The 20,194-nt window shown below is 34.5% G+C and overlaps 1 protein-coding gene across 1 annotated transcript; it reads left to right on the top strand.

Moving 5' to 3' along the window:
* Positions 1–22: 22 nt before the first annotated feature.
* LOC149083415 (spermatogenesis-associated protein 20) lies at positions 23–19,885 on the top strand. The gene is made up of 15 exons (XM_089236705.1): positions 23–386; positions 1,728–1,889; positions 2,410–2,474; positions 3,142–3,296; positions 5,690–5,836; positions 6,098–6,302; positions 10,090–10,220; positions 10,692–10,871; positions 11,741–11,947; positions 12,399–12,591; positions 13,513–13,681; positions 13,900–14,108; positions 14,478–14,677; positions 15,190–15,494; positions 16,801–19,885. The coding sequence occupies exons 1-14, from the start codon at positions 241–243 to the stop codon at positions 15,460–15,462; spliced, it is 2,442 nt and encodes an 813-aa protein (XP_089092831.1). The 5' UTR covers positions 23–240; the 3' UTR covers positions 15,463–15,494; positions 16,801–19,885.
* Positions 19,886–20,194: the final 309 nt, after the last annotated feature.

Genomic DNA, 20,194 nt, shown 5'->3' on the forward strand with positions numbered 1-20,194 from the left:
GGACAATTGTGTGGGAAATGGCGCGCTCGCGCTTTGATAAAGTCGGCTGTCATCGTAATTACCTTCTAGGTCCTGGCATCACAACAAAATCCCTGAATGTTCCTTGAAAATCTTCTGAGTTGAATCCTTCAGCGAATCATTTACTGAAAAATGTACCGATTTCTCTAATTGGATGGAAAGATCATTGAATATTGTCCGGGAAGAGCATGCAAGATATAGATTTGTTTCTCATACAGTGTTATGAACAGGATAGCATGTCGCATTTCCAGGATCATCCCAGCATGGCATCACCATACATCTCATAAATGTTGCACGTTTTTCGTGATCTCTACTTGTTTGAATACTCATCGCAAATATAATTTTATTGCAACACGTTTTCCTCGAAGGTAAAAACCATTGTAACTGTGCGGTGATTTCAATGTTTAGTGTTTGTTTGACCTGTTGTTGTATTGAAATGAAAATATGATAATATTTATATAATATTTTAGAGTCGTATTTATGGTTTCGCCGCCTGTGGGCTGCACAAAATTTGATGCTAGTCTAATTTTCTTTCCCACATGTTCCTCCAAATTTTCCGCCGTTTGCCCCGTTCGGCCACCTTCCCTGTAAATACGTCTGTCTCAAAGTAGCTCCCTTGATCACTCACATCCATACTAACTTTCTTGGTCACTCACTGTCCAAGTCTTTCTTCTATAGGCAACTGTTTAAGTCATTCTCATGCATACACACCTTTTTGATCACTCACATGCTTGCAAACTCTTTAGGTCATTCTTTTGATTGCTCACTGATCTGTTTCCTTGCTCTCTAGGTTGCTCTTTTGTTCACATATGTGCTTGTACACTGTTTCGGTCACTCATATGTTTGTAACTCCTGCAAGTCATGACCAGTCCCTTGTTCTCTGGGTTACTCTTTTGTTTGCTCACATGCTTGCAAACTATATAGCTTTCTCACTGACCTAGTCTCTCGCTCGGGAAGTTTATGGTTTTACTGGGGGGGGGGAGGGGTGTTAGCAAATTTTGCAGCCTTTCACCCATTTGAATAATTTTCCTCTAAACTAGAGATGAGAAGGATATTCAGCTGCTATTTGTTACAGTCAAACACTCATTATAACAACTCCATCATACCGTCAAATATGGACGTTATATTAGAAGGTGGTCGTATTGAAAGGACTTTGTGTTGGAAGACTCATCATTATGAAACCAGAAAAATCTGTGTCACTCTTAGACTGGTGTAGCAATCAGATATAGAAAATTTTAGGTGCCAATTTTTTTCTTGATTTTTATAGTCGCCATGATGACCTGGCATCTTGTGTTTGTCAATCCCTGGCATACAGTATACCTACACAATAGAATAAGATAGAGTATTTCTTCTTTCTCGGTTTATTGTTCTCACAGTTGGGATGGAGAAAAGCACTATCACATCTGTACAAATTATAGGAAAAAAGTTGTCGCCTTAATAAAATTCGAAGGTTATGCAATCATGTGATGAGCAGTAAAAGTTTTTTTTTTTTTTTCATTCGCAGGGTCTTCAGTAAAAACATTTTTTTATGGTTAGTTTGGCTATATAAAATGCATGTTTTCATGTAGTTTTGTAAGCTTTTAAGCTTTTGATGATGCATTTTCATCATCATATATTTTATGATTGATGTGTAATCATTTCATGAGATTGTTAAATTTATTCCTGTATCAGCTGACACTAGAATATTACAATTTCTTATGCTTTTGCAGTTTCATAGACATTAGAGCGATGGCAACATCTGCAACTGATACCCCAGAGCATCAAGTACAGGGTGAATCTACAACCTGCGGAAATAGTGTAAAGCATGAGAATAAATTGGCATTAGAGCGCTCACCATATTTACTACAGCATGCGTCTAATCCAGTTGACTGGTAAAATTTTATTTTGAAATGATCGTATTCAAATTATCCCCATAATAATAGGCCTATTAATAAGGGATTTTGTTTTAGTCTATTTCAGGCATAAGGTTTGTTGTATTATTGGCCGAAACTAGTGTTTTGAAAGTTTTTTATGAGCTATTTAATGACTTTTCTCTATAGTGAAAATTATATGATTGAAGCTCCATCTATGTTGTCTTCCTATGTACAGCTGTCACTAAATCTACCCAAAACTTATGTTACGTTTTGTCTTTTATAGGATTTTATAAGCACCCTTTCAAACATGGCTGCAATTTATCATAACTTATTCTTTCTTCTTTTTATTGCACAAATTTTCAGAGAAGGGGAGGGATGGGGGAGAGAAAAGGTCCTGCTATCTGCTACTTGAATGAAATCATTGGATTGTGAACCCCTGGTGTAAACTGCTCTAGATTGCTTAATTTGCTGTATTTAAACCATTTTTTAAGTTTTTAAAAGCACAATATGTAATCAGAGCATGTCGAATTCTCAACAGGTATCCATGGGGATCTGAAGCCTTTGAAAAAGCAGTCGATGAAGAAAAGATGATATTTTTGTCAGGTAATTTGTTTGTACCGCCTTTTGCATCGAATAAGCCTCTTGAATATTTTCGAAGTGATGTGTAGAAAAATTAATGTTTTTGTAATAATCGCAAATTTTTTTTTTATTTTGTTGAATTTTCATTACATTCATGCATTCAATCAGTAGGCCTAAATATTTATAATTAATTGATAAATCATGAATAATATGAATGTTATTATTATTCTAAAAAATACCAGGGCTTGACAAATCAAAAAAAAAAGTTAGGCATTGGCCAAAATTCTTTGAAACCAGACGGCTTTTTCTATAATGATAATAATATAAAAAAAACAATCATGCTTTTCAACTTATTTTGAGAGATAATAATCATGTTTTCATGTTCAAAGATGCACTGTTGAGAAATCTGAAAATTTTGTGTCATCCTTAGATTCCAATTTAACGATAGTTAATATCCAATACCTACTAACTTGATATTTGTGAACCTTTTCTACTACTTGTTTTTCTCCCCACAATATATGAAAAATATTCAAGTGTGCACACACAAGGCATAAGCAAAAATTGTGAATGAAATTTTTTCTTAATGTATGTCAGGTTCTTCTTTCATGTAGATGGGCAGTAATTTAGGTATTGATTACTTTACACAACTCATTCTTGCAAATGAAACATGGGAATTTTCACTCACTTTTAGTTGGATACTCCACTTGCCATTGGTGTCATGTTATGGAAAGGGAGTCTTTTGAGAATCCAGAAGTTGCAGCTGTGATGAATGAAAATTTTGTGAACATTAAAGTTGACCGAGAGGAACGCCCTGATGTAGATAAGATATACATGACTTTCGTTCAGGTAAGAGTTTTTTTTTTAAATTTAGCTTGATAGAGTTTAAAATTGATATTTTGAGTTCTTTCTATCATTAATTTGTGTTTTTTTAAATATTCATTATATGATTGAATAGATCTTTATAAATTGTGCTGTTTTCAACTACACTGAAATCCTAATATAATGATACTGTGGGGACCAAAAAAAAACCGTTTCAGAGGGGTTTATTGCCATATAGAGTATGGTTGTAGTGAGGTTTCATTGTATTGAAATTCAGGACCTGGATAATGTAATTTGACAGAATTTTAATTTTATTGTAATATCCTGCTTCTAACACCATGTTTTAAGATATACCTAATTTAAATCGGTTAATAAATGACAGATTTTATTATTTTCAGTTTAAGTGGATTATTTTTCACTCTTACTGAATGTGCATTGCGGAAAAAGTAGAAGAAATATTTTTTTACCAAATTTATTTTTTCCTACAATTTTTTTTCATGTATGAAGTTGATAAGTCAATTTTGTTAGTGAGGGAAAGTTTGATTTTTAAGTATCAAGTTATTTTATTGTTCAATTATCAGTACAGGCTACACCCTGTATAACATGGTATTCCTAAAAACACAGTACAAGGATATAGCAAAATCCCAATGTAAAACAGAATTTTGTTCTAACAGAATTTTGTTTCAGCTGGATGTCCAACATGTCCAGCATGACCGCATGGATGTCCAACAAATGCCTGTGAAAAAAAGATATGCAAAGCAAATTTGGTGGAAAGGGCATTTGTGTTACAAATTACATTAATTTAGAGGATATTAGAGGAATTAAAGGACTGAAAAAGAATAAAAGAAAAAAATCCTGAATTTTGATTTGCAAAATTGGAGGGAGTTTTTTGTTTCACAAGAATTTTTTTTTTCACACAGCATATTATATTTTCCTTCATGATATCAGACCTGCCAACTCTCTCGATTTAAACGGGAGACTCCGCATTTTTCATCCTTCCTCCCACTCTCCGGATTTGTTAAAATTTCTCCGGGTTTTGGCAGAAAATTAGATTTTATGTGAGCTTTCATGTTGTCGTGGGGTCAATAATTACCGTCGTCGTTAGGGAAAACACCCATAAAGGACAGTCGTAGTCATTTCCATCGAGCAGCCATAAAAACAAGTCTCTGTGACCGCATTTAAGCAACTGGCGAAGACGCGACTTTGTTTTCATAGCATTTATCGGCAATCATTAATCAGGGGCATGACCTTGGTTGCCGAAATTCCTGTATAACCGTTATTGTATTCCATTAACAAGCCGCGTGGTAAACACGTTTTTTCATCCGCAGCTTTGTAATTTGAAATTTCGTTTCTTCCGATTGAACATCCTCAGAAAGAAAATATAAAACTTTAAGCTATATACAGCTAAATATAAAGCTTTTAAGAATTCATACAGTTCCAAGATTATCAATCACTGATAGCATCTACGAAAGAAAACTTGTTTTATGAACAGTACATAGATGTGATTTCTCTATTCTGCATGGAAAGACTGGCATGGAATTATATTCTTCTCAGGGGCAATGCTGAACCTGCCTTGGGGGGGGGGAATGTAACTTTTTCTTAATTTACTTATTTTTTTATATTTGTTATTTCTTAATTTATTTATGAACTTTTTTTTTTGATCGAGTCTATGAGTGTCGGGGGGGGGGGGGTACCCCCTCGGGAGAATCTCCGGATTTGTGGATTTCAAAAGTTGGCACGTCTGATGATATGAACAATCTGGCCAGATTTTGGCAACTTTAGGGTAATGCATGTATCCATCAACTAAATTGATTGGGGAGAGAGAGAGAAAGAGAGCCTGGGTTTCGGCACAAAAATTATAAATTATTTGTCTTGACGTGTACTACCACTCTTCTAATTAGTAGAATTCTGGGATACCTTGTATGTGGTGGCTACCTGTATATATTTTTCTTAATCTAGGAACTGGGGCGCAGTATCCCAGTTTGATAAGATACTCGCCTAAAGTACCAAAGGATGTTTAGAGGTGTCACGAGTTCGATACCTGGTTCGTCCTTGTCAGAAAACTTTCCTGACACAGGGGTACAACAGAAACGGCGACATGACCGCAGAAAATATTGCTTCCACAGGGAGTCCCCCATTGAGGGGTTAGTGCACCAACCTCTCTATAAGTATAACAAAATATGCCTGCTGTTCAGAATCGGCAATAAATTGTGGGTCTAACCACAATAAATTGTGGTTAGCCCTCCTGAGCCGAAAATGACAGTGGTGCGACAAAAATGATCAAATGATTAATCTAGGAACCAAATTTTTTTTAGGTGCTGTTGTACATAATACATAAATTTTTATATTTGTTAGTTTATTGGCATTGAATTGTGTTATTGAGGTTTATTGATACATGTAATAACTTTTTTTTTTTGCAGTCAACAACAGGTGGTGGTGGCTGGCCCATGAGTGTTTGGCTCACTCCTGACTTGAAGCCGATTCTTGGTGGAACATATTTCCCGCCTGATGATCGTTATTATGGTCAACCTGGTTTTAAGACAATATTGCTACATATTGCACGGCAAGTGAGTAGTGATGAAATTATAATGGTAATTGTCACTGCAGTAACTTGAAAATGTTCATCATGGTGAAGCTTAGAGGGAAATATGAAATGGAGTAGCTATATTAATAATTTAAATGATCCAAGAAATAGCGTGACAACATTTAAATATGTATCCACAATCTCAATATTAAATAGGACAAAAAAAGACATCCCCTTTCATTTCATAAAATGTCAAGTTCATACAAGTTTTTTGTGCCTAAAACTTTGTTTATCCATCATTTAGTGGCAAGAGAACAGAGAGAAAGTAATGGATCAAGGCAGTCGCATACTTGAAATTCTCACCCAGTCCATGAGCTTGAAGGCATATTCAGAGTCTGGCAAGGAGCCTCCCCCTTCTGAGTGTATAAACACTTGTTTTGATCAGTTAGCCAGATCGTATGATGCACAATTTGGAGGTTTTGGAAGTGCACCAAAATTCCCACAACCAGGTTAGGAAAACGTGCTGTTTATTTGTACTGATTTTGTGCATTATTTATAAGTACAGTAAAACTTGTCTTCAACAGAATCTGTATTAAGTGGAAACCCCTGTCTTTAACGGTGATTCCAATGTACCCTCTTAACGGAAAAATTCACATAAACGCTTCAAATTTTTCACAACCAATAGACTAAGGGATTATACAAATGTTAAAGTGCTCTGCAGAAATTTTTTATATTTTATTTTTTTTCAATATCTGCTTGCCAATCTGAGTTCTACATCATCCACCCTTAGATTAGCAAAAACTGTTTTTGTACTTGATGCTGTGGTTTTAATAAGCCATATGTAGTGAAGCAGTGTGGCTTTCTGAAATTAATAAAATTTTTTGGAAAAGCAGGCTTTTTTTCTATGGGAGAAATCAGTGTAAGGGACCAGGGTTTCCAAATGATAAGCAAGATTTAAAAAATTGTATGCAAGCTATTTTCCATGAACTCAGTGCTGAGCAGGGCCGGAATTAGAGAGGTGGGGGGGGGGGGCAACTGCCTGGATGGGAGAATTTTTGGAAGAGGGGAATTTTTTAGGTGGGAACAAAAAGACGTATAAAATCCAGGGGTGCAAGAGCTGCGCCAAACTGCGCCGAAACGGTTCTGTTGCTACATGGTGAGTCAAGGTGCCGAATCCCTGCGCAATTGCGCCAATTCTTGTTTGTGGTTCGCGGAGGTACCGCTAATGCACTGTATAGCATGAGATAACCAGAATTTAGGAAAAAGAAGCGTGAAAATTATGTTCATGGGATGCGTTCTTTCCGAGACACGGACAAATATACGGAGTGAGAAACTTCAATTTTTTTTCACTTCCCACCATCTACCACAATCGCGTTATCTCGTGACCTTGGAAAGTAGTTCTACTTCCTTGAAGTATAAAGTCCTATACTGTTATTGGTTAACCGGCGGGTTATCAAAGTCCCTAAATGAATATGCCGAATTTTAATATTTCTGAGACTGTTTTTTCTCCTGCGGGCTATATACTGAAAATAACGATAATTTTGCGGCTGCCAATCTGCGTTCAAAGACGTGCATACTCGTTTAAGTTACTGACATTTTTCAAAGATCATTGGGAATAAATGGGATCCGTAAAAACTCCAGCTAAAATATTCATAGTTTTGTCATCTAGCCATTATGCGCATAGGCGGAGATAGACTTGGAGGTCTGGGGGGGGGGGGTACGATGATGATGATGTCAATTCATATATGCATATATACATTAGATCAGTCAACTTCACCCCTGATGCTGGAGGGGGGGGGGCATCCCCCCCAGCAAGGGACCAGGGTTTCCAAATGATAAGCAAGATTTAAAAAATTGTATGCAAGCTATTTTCCATGAACTCAGTGCTGAGCAGGGCCGGAATTAGAGAGGTGGGGGGGTGGGGCAACTGCCTGGGTGGGAGAATTTTTGGAAGAGGGGAACTTTTTAGGTGGGAACAAAAAGACGTATAAAATCCAGGGGTGCAAGAGCTGCGCCAAACTGCGCCGAAACGGTTCTGTTGCTACATGGTGAGTCAAGGTGCCGAATCCCTGCGCAATTGCGCCAATTCTTGTTTGTGGTTCGCGGAGGTACCGCTAATGCACTGTATAGCATCAGATAACCAGAATTTAGGAAAAAGAAGCGTGAAAATTATGTTCATGGGACGCGTTCTTTCCGAGACACGGAAAAATATAATATCCCTCCGGCGGATAACCCGCCGGATCCGCCGGAGGGGGGCATCCCCCCCCCCCGTATCTCCGCCCATGATTATGCGGTAGTGTGGTTATCGTTGCAGAGCGTGGCAATTTCACATTGCGAAAATCCGGATTTGGTGAACAGGGGAGTCTCGAGGAAAAAAAATTCTACCCATGTGGAATCTATTTTTGGTTCTACTGACGTCGTTTTATTTTTTTTGGTCAAAAAAGCTTTTTTCACCCTTTCAACTCCATTTGGCACCCCTCCTAGAGTGGCGCCCAATATGGCCGCATGGTCCGCTACTGCATTGGTGGGGGAGGGGCATGCGCTTACCAATAGTCAAAGGAAGGAGTTTGCACTAGGAGCATGCCCATTTTACATAACTTCTGTGAGATATCTTTTTTATATTAATGTCCTTCCTTTCCAAAGCATGTTGTTGGAGAGAATGAAATGTTTGCACCCTTTCTTGTTTTTCGCACTCCCACACGTATTGCTGGGATGTTGCTTAACATTGTATCACCAACAGAACTATCTATTATGCGTGATGAATGGGTTGCACTACAATGCAAAGAATTACAAGAAGTGAAATCAGTTCAGAGAATAGATAGATATTGGGCAGACATATTCAAACTTTGTAACCTTGAAAGCAACCCAAAGTTCAAAATTTTGCCAGTTTTGGTGAAGGCTTTTTTATTTTTAGCACATGGTAACACAGACAGTGAAAGAGTTAACATTGTTAACAAATAAATAAAAGCCTGTTCGAACGTGGAAAAATCTGCCCATCCAATGCTTTAATGTAATAAGACATACAAAATCTTATGTTGAAGGGCATGAAAAATTATCATTGAGATGCTGAACTTCTGAAAGCGACTCGTGATTCGTAATCTATTAACATGCTATATTAGGTTGAGAAATTGTTTAAGTAAATAAGGTATTTTTTTGCATTTTGCTTTTAAATTTAATAATTCCTTTAAATTCTGCGAGAAGCTAATTTTTTTTTTCACAGAAACCCTTATTATATTCTGCACGCAATTTTTTTTGCTATATCAGAATGAATAAGATTTTGGTGTTCAAGCAGTAGAGATTCTTGCTGCTTAGGTTTTTAGTATGCATGTTGCTTAATTTGAAAAAAGTCTAATAATTTTTATTCGTCATTTCAGTAATGCATGTTTTAGTAGTGACAGAGATAAGATAATTCAGAAAAAATTTAAATGGATTGTAATTTGTGAAGGAGAGGAATTTATTTGTTTCTCAACCATTTTTTTTGGCAAAACTTTTGGCATTTCACAGAAAAATTACTCCTTATATTGCAGATATAGTTTGTTTTTAGTTCTGCTCCATTTTCAAAATTTCTGCCCCAAAAATGAAATTTGCTGCTCCGAAATAGATGAGGGGCACTTGCACCCCTGAAAATCATCAAATTTTTCAGTGGTAGGGCAGCAGAATCATGCCCCCCCCCCCACCTTACAAGAACCCTAGTTACGACCCTGTGCTGAAAATTACATAAACATAAGATGATGTACAAACTGAATCTGACATGACGATATTGACACCGTCATTGAAAATTTTAGAGGAAGTCAAAAAGAACATAAATGTCTTCAGTTCAAAAGAAAAAGAGTGTGAGGTGAAGTTTTATACTGATGCTGTGAAAACCTAAAATTTCACATTATGCCAATTGAATCTTTATTAAGCGGAAACCAGTTTTCAGCAGAAATTTAAAAAAAAATTCAGTCCCTTGCGATTTCGTTGAAGACAGGTTTTACTGTACAGGCTAAGTTATCAGTTACTTTTTTTTCTATTGGGTGACAATATTTTATTAATTTTCTTGCTTTTCATTTATATTCTGATTACCTTGCTTGTAATATTGATGTTTAAACTGAAGTTTGAGGTGAGGTAATTAGTTCTGTATGCATTTGGGTTTGTGTTGCCATCAACTGAAGCCTCAGCATTTTATACAGTTTTTAAAAAAAATTTTAATTGAGCTATATTCAAAAGGTCTCATATCAAATTTTAGTTTTGCATATTAGATATCCAATGATAGAGTATTAAATGGGTGACTTAATAAGCAATTCTTATTTACAGTAAACTTCAGCTTCCTTTTTCGAGCATATGCAAGATTGTCTGATGATGAAGAAAAAAAGAAATGCTTGGAAATGGGTCTTCATACATTAAAAATGATGGCTGGAGGGGGAATTCGTGATCACATTGGTGAGGTAAGTATAAGGAGCCCTATGGGGCAATAAAACAATTGATTTGCAATAAAATGGCATAATATACAATGCAGTTTGTTTTTAAGAGAATAATTTTTAGCAACATGCTTTGTTTAACTTCATAAAGATTGCATAGATATGATATGCACACACTCACGCACGCACAAAAAAACTAAACTAAATAAATTTAACTTCTTGGATTGCCAGTTTGCATTTACTTTGAGATAATGATCTTATTCAGTTTAACCTTATTAAGATGATCTTGCTTGATAAAAATTATTTTTCACTTTGTTCATAATCAAATCTTTGTGTTGGCTTATATAAAATTTCTCTAATACAAAATATTTTTGGTGTTTCTTTGAAGTTGAACTGGAAGTTCTTTGAAATAAGGGTTAATTTCGGAAAGTGATTGAAATTTTAAAATATTACATACATTGTATGGCTTTGTTGAAAAATTTCAAATTTCCTATTCAGGGTTTTCACAGATACTCAACAGACCAATATTGGCATGTACCACACTTTGAAAAGATGCTTTATGACCAGGGGCAGTTGGTAGTTTCCTACCTTGATGCTTATCAAATATCAAAGGATGAGATGTTCGCTGATGTAGCTCGTGGAATACTTGAATATGTATCTAGAGATCTGAGTGATTCGGTAAGTAACTATCAGAAAAATGGTAATCTTTTTTTATGATGGTTCCCCCTGAATATTTGATGGGAAACCTAATCATTAATCAATATTTTTCCTGATAGTCAGGTAGACTGACCTAATAGTATGGTCATGGTCCTGCTTAATTCAAATAACTAAAGAAATAAAAGCCAATTAAAGGTTATGGTTATTTTTTATAATTTTAGATCTCTGAGAAAATTAACTCGTGAAACATCAGACTTTTAAAACCATGGTTAGAATTATAGTGGATGTATTTCTGGTGGTTTGGCTATCATGAAAGAGTAAATAAATTTGAAACTTCGATTTGACAAATCTAATGAAATCGACATCTTTATTTGTTGAATCAAAGAAAATGGTTATATAGAGGTTGAGATAAACACAAATATATGTAACCTCTGAAAAATTTTACATTTTTAGCAGTTTAAGAAAGTTTGTTATATTAGTAGAGTCTGATTACACATTTAATTTTTTCCAGCATGGGTAATGGGAAAAATGTGAATATATTTACTCATTCATTAGTAATCATAAAAAAAGCCTGAGATCTTCCCACCATGAAATAAATTAAATGTACAGCCCTTTAGTAGGCCTATGCTTAATGGGTAATTATTGTGTATGTTTTTATGGGCAACCTTTTCCAGTCGCTGTTGGGCATTTTGCCTGTTGTGGCCTTTGTATTTAAAATATAATTTATTAACTGCTTCCATGCACAATGGCAAAAATGCTGAAATTTTTTATTATAATATTCAATTAAGTTTTTTATTTCAGTTTTTTTTAAAATCTTATTCAATTGTGCAATTTTAAAAGTGTTTTGGAAAAGTTTTTAAGATGCTGAATTTTTTTCTTGTCCATCTCAGAGTGGAGGGTTTTACAGTGCAGAGGATGCAGATTCTTCTACTACACCTGAATCCGATAGAAAAAAAGAAGGAGCATTCTATGTATGGACTGAGAATGAAGTCAGAGAAAATTTAGCCGACCCTATTGAAGATACAAACCTGACTCTTGCTGATGTGTTCTGCCGACATTATAATGTTCTCCAACTTGGAAATGTTGATCCATACCAGGTATCAATAAAAATTGCAATTTATTTTATTTTCCTTTTGAAGAACATTCAGCCATAAAAACATTTCTTCTTTTCTTTTCAGACACTGGTTCATAATATTTTTTTTGTAGAAAAAGAACAAAGAAAATGTTCCAGATAAATATTTATTACATGCTGGAAGGCAGTGAACAGAATTAATGTGCTGATTTAATCATAATTTATTCAATGTTTTCTATCTTGTAATTCTACAACACTTCAAACATACTGGTGTTTAAGATTGAGTGCGAGAGATAATTTTTTTAATGCCAAATTTGAAGTCCCTTTGAAATTTTGATGAAATTTTTGCACATTTTCTGTTCTGTAAAAGAATGTAGAACTTGTTTAATGGTGTACATCCAAAATGATGTAATAATAAACTTGCTCTCTGTTAATTTCTGATGATTTATTATTTATTATTTTGTAATTTTTTTTAGGATCCCCATGATGAACTGAAGGAACAGAATGTACTCACAGCTCGAAAGACAGTTGATGAAACTGCAGAGCATCTCGGAATAAGCAAAGATATTGTAAAACAAGCATTAGAAAAATCCAAAAAAATTTTGTTTGAAGTTCGGATGAAAAGGCCAAGGCCTCATCTCGACAACAAATTCGTCACATCGTGGAATGGTAAGATGGAACTACAAAAAAAAAAAAAAAAAAATTGTGTGTGTGTGTATATATATATATTTTTTTTTCTTGTATCGGTATCTGTGAATTATTTTTAATGTATGTGCTTTATTCCATAAATTAGGTCTACCATTTTAAAGAGCAAAATAGTTATATTTATTAACAAATTCATATGTATTAGATATTTGGTATTTCAATAACATTACAAAAATGCAGTTATTTTGGTTCCTTAGATGAAAATAAAAATCTGTTTTGAAATCAAGACAAATTATTGTGTGCAAAATTTGATATAAAAAAATTTGAGTCCAGTTAAAGCACCACCTAGCTTCATTTTTTTTAAGCTCCTCAGGATGAAACAATCTTGGTTATAATTTCAAGGACAACTTTGAATTCTCTGGACAAAAGCAAACAGTTCTAGGAGCTGTGCACTTTTTGTGCCAGCATTACTATAACTTTCAAACATCTTTTTTTGAATTATATGGATAAATTTTTTTTTGTTGCACCAAATGAAGGAGGATATTTTTATGAACAGAAACAATGAAAATCAAGAAAAAAAAAAACAATGGTGCTGTTTGCAAGTTTTTTTTTCTGTTTTAAAATAAATAAAAAAGTAATAAATATAAATTTCTGTGTTTTTTTTAAACTGGCATGTCTATACAAATCACATTAAGAATGATTTTTTTTATGGTAAAAATAGGTGAATTTAAAAATTAATGAAAAATAAGTTCTGAAATGAAGAAATTTTTATTAATTTAAATTAAGTTAGGAATTTCACAACTTCAGTAAAAGGGGGGGGGGGAATCCTATGCTTTCAAAAAAGAAATTTTTAAAATAAATCACACACACACAAACATATATATTCCTGATTGAGAACATTAACCGATACATTTTTTCACACTCAATTTCTTAATTGCTATATAGGGCTGATGATTAGCGGGTATTCCAGAGCTGCTCAAGTCCTAGAACAAGAGAGATATGCAGAAAGAGCAATGGCTGCTGCTCGCTTCATCCACAAACATATGTTTAAAAGTGATTCCAATGAGCTTCTCAGAAGTGCCTACAAAGGCAGTGATGGGAATGTTGCTCAAATGTAAGCAATACTATTTCAATAGATACTGAAATATCTGATCATTTTAACATGTTTCGAAAGCTGTTTCAAGCATTCATTTATGCTCAGAGTGTAGTTCTTTAAAATATTTTTATTTCTGTTTTCTGATGTGGACCCTTCCCACTCACATATCTACAAAAAAATACTTAAATAATGAAATACATAACGTTTTGAAATATATAACTTTTTCTTTTTTAAAGATTGGCTCCTATTCCTGGTGTTCTTGAAGACTATGTATTCCTTATTCGGGGACTACTGGACCTCTATGAGGCTTCCTATGACACTTGGTGCATTGATTGGGCATTTAAGTTGCAGGCTGCACAGGACAGTCTATTTTGGGACCAGGCAGATGGAGGCTATTTCAATAGTGTATCAACAGACTCATCTATTGTGCTGAGATTGAAAGAAGGTGAGACTCGCATGATTTCTGCTTATATAAAAAGACATATTAACTGGAAAATTCCGCTGTTTAGGAAGTATTAAGCCAATCCTTCAAATCCTAATCTGAAAACTCAAAATTATCTACCCATTATAAACTAAAAAGGGGGAGGGGAAAAGAAAAAGTTGAAATGCTTGGTTTTTGTTCGTTTCAAAAGATTCCAAATATACATTTGAATTTATTTTTCATGTGTGCAATATTGAAATTCATAAAACAATTGAACAAGTTTTCATGTATATTGTTGAAATTCACCTGAAAAATGTTCAGATTGATTCATTTGAGTGTTCTGAGGGAACTGAATTAATTTTTCATTAATTTTTTTCTTTGTTCAATGTTCAGATCAAGATGGTGCAGAGCCAAATCCTAATTCAGTTGCTGTGAGTAATCTGCTACGATTATCATACTTGCTCGATGAAGAAAGTCTCAAACAAAAAGCCACCAAGATTCTGTCTTTGTACAGTCACCGGCTGCTTAAAGTGCCTCTTGCTCTGCCCGAGATGATTGCTGGGTATCTCTACTACTGCACACCAACGAAACATGTATGTCTTTTAGCCTGTTAAACTTAAGTTAATTAGTTCTGTTTTTCATTATGATCTTGAATCTCTGTATTTGATGTGTTTATTATTATCAATTTCGGAAAAAAATAAAAATCAGTGAAATAAATCACTTAAAGAAAAAAAATCACATATAGCATGTCCCCTTCTAGTCTGCCTATTAATTTTATTTATGCAATATTGTTGGCCTAAGGCCTATACAAGAGGATGCGGTACATTTTATCTTGCCACTTCTATTTTCTCCTATCACTGCCAATAGCTAACTCCTAGACTGTTAGTCTTAGGAGAAATGCCCAGTTATATAAGAAATGTTTCAAATGTTGTCGCCCATCATCTTGGAAGACATTTAAGGCAAAAAATAATTTTTTTAAAAGTTTAAAAATTTGGATTTATTGTGGATCCTGGGTATTGTGAGTCGTGTTTAGGAAAATGCTGCAGTCATTACAAATTTTGTTTTTATTAATTTTTTATTTCTTCTTTTCTCAAAAAAAATAAAGGTAATCATTTCTGGAGACAAAGATTCATCAGACACTAAGAAGCTGCTTCGTTGTGTTCACAGTCATTATATGCCATATAAGGTTCTCATTCTCTCAGATGGAAATTGTGGTGATATTCTGAAGCAGAAGCTAGAATCTTTAGACTTGGAGAAGAGGGAACAACCAACAGCCTATGTTTGCCAAGGGAACACGTGTTCTGCCCCTGTGACATCTGTGGAGGAGCTTGAACCACTTATAACACAAATGTCAACACAGCAGCAACACTCATCTTGAATGGGTATCATCATCACTTCTCTTTTGCTAAGGTCAGTCGCAATCTAACTTCAGCCATTCAAGTATTACGTCAGCATTGATGGGGGGGGGGGGGTTGTATCTGCTGACTTTTGAAGAGTGGGGGGATTGAACTATGTTTAAGTCATCGCACCCCCCCCCCCCGTATAAAAATATGAAATATTCTTTATGGCATTTTGTGGCATTTCCCCCCCCCCCCCGCTAATAAGTCTTCTATAGACCTCCTTCTCCAGTAGATTTCTCTGACCTACAGATCACCCCCTTCCTCTTGTCTCGTTTATGGGGAGGGACGGGGGTCAGCTATATAAACTGTTTTGTGTCCAGTCAGCACACCACATGCATTGTCCTTGAGTGATTTGCTAGACTCCTGTACATCAACGGACACATGCTCTTCGAATGGGATGGGGGGGGGGGGTGAATGTGGCTCACCAAGGATGTACAAGGTGATCGGGAGATTGTCTACAATTTTTTGTGAATGGTGGATCCCCCCATGCACTGTCGATACTCCTGTATGATGTGGACGAGAAAACAAGCTGCAATGATTTACAGGACAAGCAAAGAAACTACTACTTGTGAATACAGTTTTCGTGTGTGTATGATTGGAAAGTTGTGACCGCAACTGGTTTGTGCGCAAATGGGATATAAAAAAAGAATCGAACGTTTGGTGTATTTATTTAATATTCTCCTGAAATACTTGATCATGCGTGGTGTGGGCTCACCTTGCACTCAGAAAAAAATTGGTAATCATTTGCTAGCCAAGACCAGACCAGACACATTCATCTATACCACTCCATTAATTAATGCTTAACCAGTAATTAATAAACTAAAAACACAAGCTAAAAATATAGTGTGTTCAGACTATAATCATGTGAAAAATAATCCCTGTGCATACATAGCAAAGTGCACTACAGCAGTATCAGACAGTGGTGATCAGACTCTCTATGTATATTCTCGAAGAGCAATCCAATCAGTGGCATGCACAGGATTGGCACAAAAGGACAAAAGGCTTGGGAGGAGGGGGGGGGGGGTTGCAAGGAATTTCTTTAAGAGAAATGTACCCACCCCCCTCTCTCAACATTGACACCTCTGGCTGGGCCCAACCATTTTTGGGCTTCTTTTATTATTTAATTTTCATGGAGGACTAATGCAAGCTATAGTAATATAGGATTACTTATACTCTTCTTTTTGTGAAATCATAGTTATTATTGCTGTTTATTTTTTTTTTTTGCTTTTTTTTAAACCATTCAACCAGTATGTATTCACTGCATTAGATTTACCCCAAACTCATTTAAATTGATATATATTTTTTCTTCTTTGCAGGAAGTACTATATTGGTGCTGTGTCTCTTGTTGTCCATCGAATCCTTGTTAGGAAAATAGCTCGTCTCTGATAAATATAGTGTGAACTTTTTTTCCGCCTATTTTTTTACGCATATTTAATATTTATATGTGTATGATGATTTTTTTTTTCTTTGTAGAGGCTATGCTCAAATTTCGGAAATTGTTTATTAATTGCAGTGTGTGGATTTATTTGGTTTTTTTTTACAACTGTGCTTGATGCCATCCTATTGAACAGTCCATTTTATGACTACCATCTGTCTGTAATTTTGTTTTTACCTCTAAAGTTTTTGTTCCTGCATAGCAGAAGAATGGCCATTTGTTCTTAGTATAACTTAAATGTGCTCATTGTGTGTTGATATTCATACTTATTTCATTGTATTTACATTGTCAGAGTAGCACAATATACAATAACATTAGTAGTGGAGCTTAGTATATTAATATATATACTGTATACATACATATATATATATATATAAATACTATACATAGTCTCACCATCTTCCAGAAAAGTATACATAAATGCTATATTGAGTGACTTGATTGGAGAGTTATTTGCCCTTGATGAATTACTATGTGTTATCAGAATGACATTTCTTATATTTGTTTTCCTTGTCATTAGTCTCATAACTTGACACTGTGACTCATTTCCCGATGGTGAGACTGAACATTGTATTACATGTATTACATAGATATAGATAGGAAATATTTATTTATACGAGAGGTTTTGATGTCTGTGTATGTTTTTCAGTTCAGTAATGAATTTTATTGTCTATTAATGTTTATGCTGATAATTATTGATTTGCTGAAGCATTTTTGTACCATGTATTATACACAGACACACAAAGTTATGTATACATATATACAACTGTTGTTTGCATGTAAAAGTACAACTTATAAAATAACTGTGCCTGAGCCAGCTATTCCATAATGATTTTTTTTCCTTTTTGTTAAAATGTTTTTTCAATTCAATTCACAAAGCTTAATATGCTGTGAAAAACTAAAAAAACAGAGTTACTTTTCTCGGAATTTTTCAGGGTAACAATATTGATATTGATTGTGTGTAACTACATAGATGAAAGTTAAATGAAAGAAGTTTAAATGTTATATATAGAAAAGAGATTTCCATTGTGAATGCATTGTGATAGCGGTTAGTGAGATAAATGAGTATATTTTATTCATGTTGTTTCCTAGATATATATTGGTTAAGTTTTGATCAGTTTTATTTGAATCTATCTCAGTTTGGATGGTGCAGAAAAAAGTTCTATAATTTTATTCCTTATTTGTTTATGATAGTGTTTATTTTTTGTGCCCATATTAGTTTTAAGTAGGAATGAAATACTGAGAATTGCAAAAATGTAAAATTTCTGGTTGCGATTCTACATGAATCCCATGCTAAATGAAACAAATCATTTACATGGTAAATTATATGAAGAGAGAAATTTCAAACCATGAAATTCATCCTGTAAGTCCTAATTCAGCCTTTATTTCACCAACTATTCATCATAGAGGCATGGTTCCAATTAAAAAAATGCTCAAAATGTGTACAGAAATCACCCATACCAGTTTTTAGAGGGTATACAGCATGTCACAAAATACAGAATCTAAATTTTTGTATGGTCTTTCCTGTTCCAAGAAACCCAGTTAGAAAGTTGTTACTCTGTCTCTTCTGATGCCATTTAAAAAGATTCCATGTCTTTAACTGCAACATTTGCTGAGAGATCATAATTCAAATATTAGAGAAATGATGGGAAAGAACAGTATAAACTAATGAACTGTTCTTTCCACCAATTTTTGAATTCAGACATCTCGGCGAATATTACAGTTAAAAACATGGGACGTTTTTTTGGGCTCATAAGAGACACGGCAACAACTTTCTAATTGGGTTTCTTGAGATGGCAGACAATAAAAAATTCAGATTTCTTATTTTATGACACACTGTATTTTCTCTGTCAAAACTAAGACTGATTTTTGAACACATTTTGAGCTTTTTTGAAATTGAAACCACACCTGCATGATGAACGGTCGATGAGATAAAGGCTGAATTAAGACCTACAGGACACCCTGTATAATAAATAGCTGCTTGCACTGTTGCTGTATTTCTTAAGTGCATTCCCATTTTTGAAGACCTAGATGTGTATCCATCTTGATCTATTTCTTTCCATAGCCATTCAAACTAGCATACGTTTAGATCAGAACATGGGTTTGAAGTTTTCATTTGAATCTGAAATAATTCAAATACCAATATCAGTCCGTCATATTCTTCCTATTGTGATGTATCCCAAAAAGTTCTAGTCATAAGAACTAAAAGAAACATTGCCTGGTTTTTTATTGAAAGAAACAAAAAATAAAAATTAAAGACAAATACACAAGTTATTTTTTGCTGGTCTGTGTATTTTGGCCCTGGCTATGGAGAATCAGCTTTAGAAGCTGCAGTGCTTTTTCTTTGAATTTCTAGTCGTAACATTTAGAACACAAAAATAACTGTTTCAGGGACAAAATGCTTTTCGCTGCCTCACATGTTGAATGTGTGAGAATGGTAATGCCAATCCATGTTTATCATTTATTGATTCTTGAGAATTGAAAAAATGATGATTCATTTGTCCCGCCATAATAAGATGAGATGCAGAATTGTTAAACTTTTACTAAATTATAAAAGTAGCATTTTCCAATTGATTGAAGTTTGGAACTGTTTCCTTAAAGAGTCTTCCGTTTTTTTTTTCTTTAATATTTTTCCTGTTTTGAAAATTGTATATTTAAAATGTACAAGATAATGCATATTGTAATAGGTATGCTATAGTCAAGTTGAAAGTATGATACAAAGTAGATTACAAAATTCTTTGGTCAGGAAGGAGAAAAAGAATTTTCTCTCTCCTTCGATGATCAAAATTAATGACATTTCAATACCTAGTTAACTGTTTATGTTGATACTTATACGAGTACGTTATATACACATACATGATATTTATTTTATGTGGAATATTCTCTGTAGAAAAATTCCTGCCATATTGTAGAATTATGATGTGTTATGTTTAAACATGTTAATAAAGTATATTGACTAAGTCACATTTTATGTATTTGTTGATGAATTATGTTTCTGAGCATTGAAGTTGCTCATGTGTGTGCACACACACACTATACATATAAAATTGATTTTGTGTGCGTGTATGTTCTCTATACAAATCTACAGTTTCAGATCGATCGTCGCCAAATTTTGCATATATATCAAACCAGACCCGACTTGAACGATAGGCTACTTTAAAAGTTTGCCAGAGCAGGGCAAATTCCTGAAATAGGCAAAACACTGTTGGGCAACAGTGATTTCTGGGCCTCATCAATCACTGTCTGAATGTTTATTTTTGTTGCGGTGGTTCCCT

This window comes from Pholcus phalangioides, unplaced genomic scaffold (assembly GCF_987345545.1).
Source record: "Pholcus phalangioides strain wild (caught in Gottingen) unplaced genomic scaffold, Ppha-v1.0 ptg000009l_1, whole genome shotgun sequence".
In the NCBI taxonomy this organism is placed as follows: domain Eukaryota; kingdom Metazoa; phylum Arthropoda; class Arachnida; order Araneae; family Pholcidae; genus Pholcus; species Pholcus phalangioides.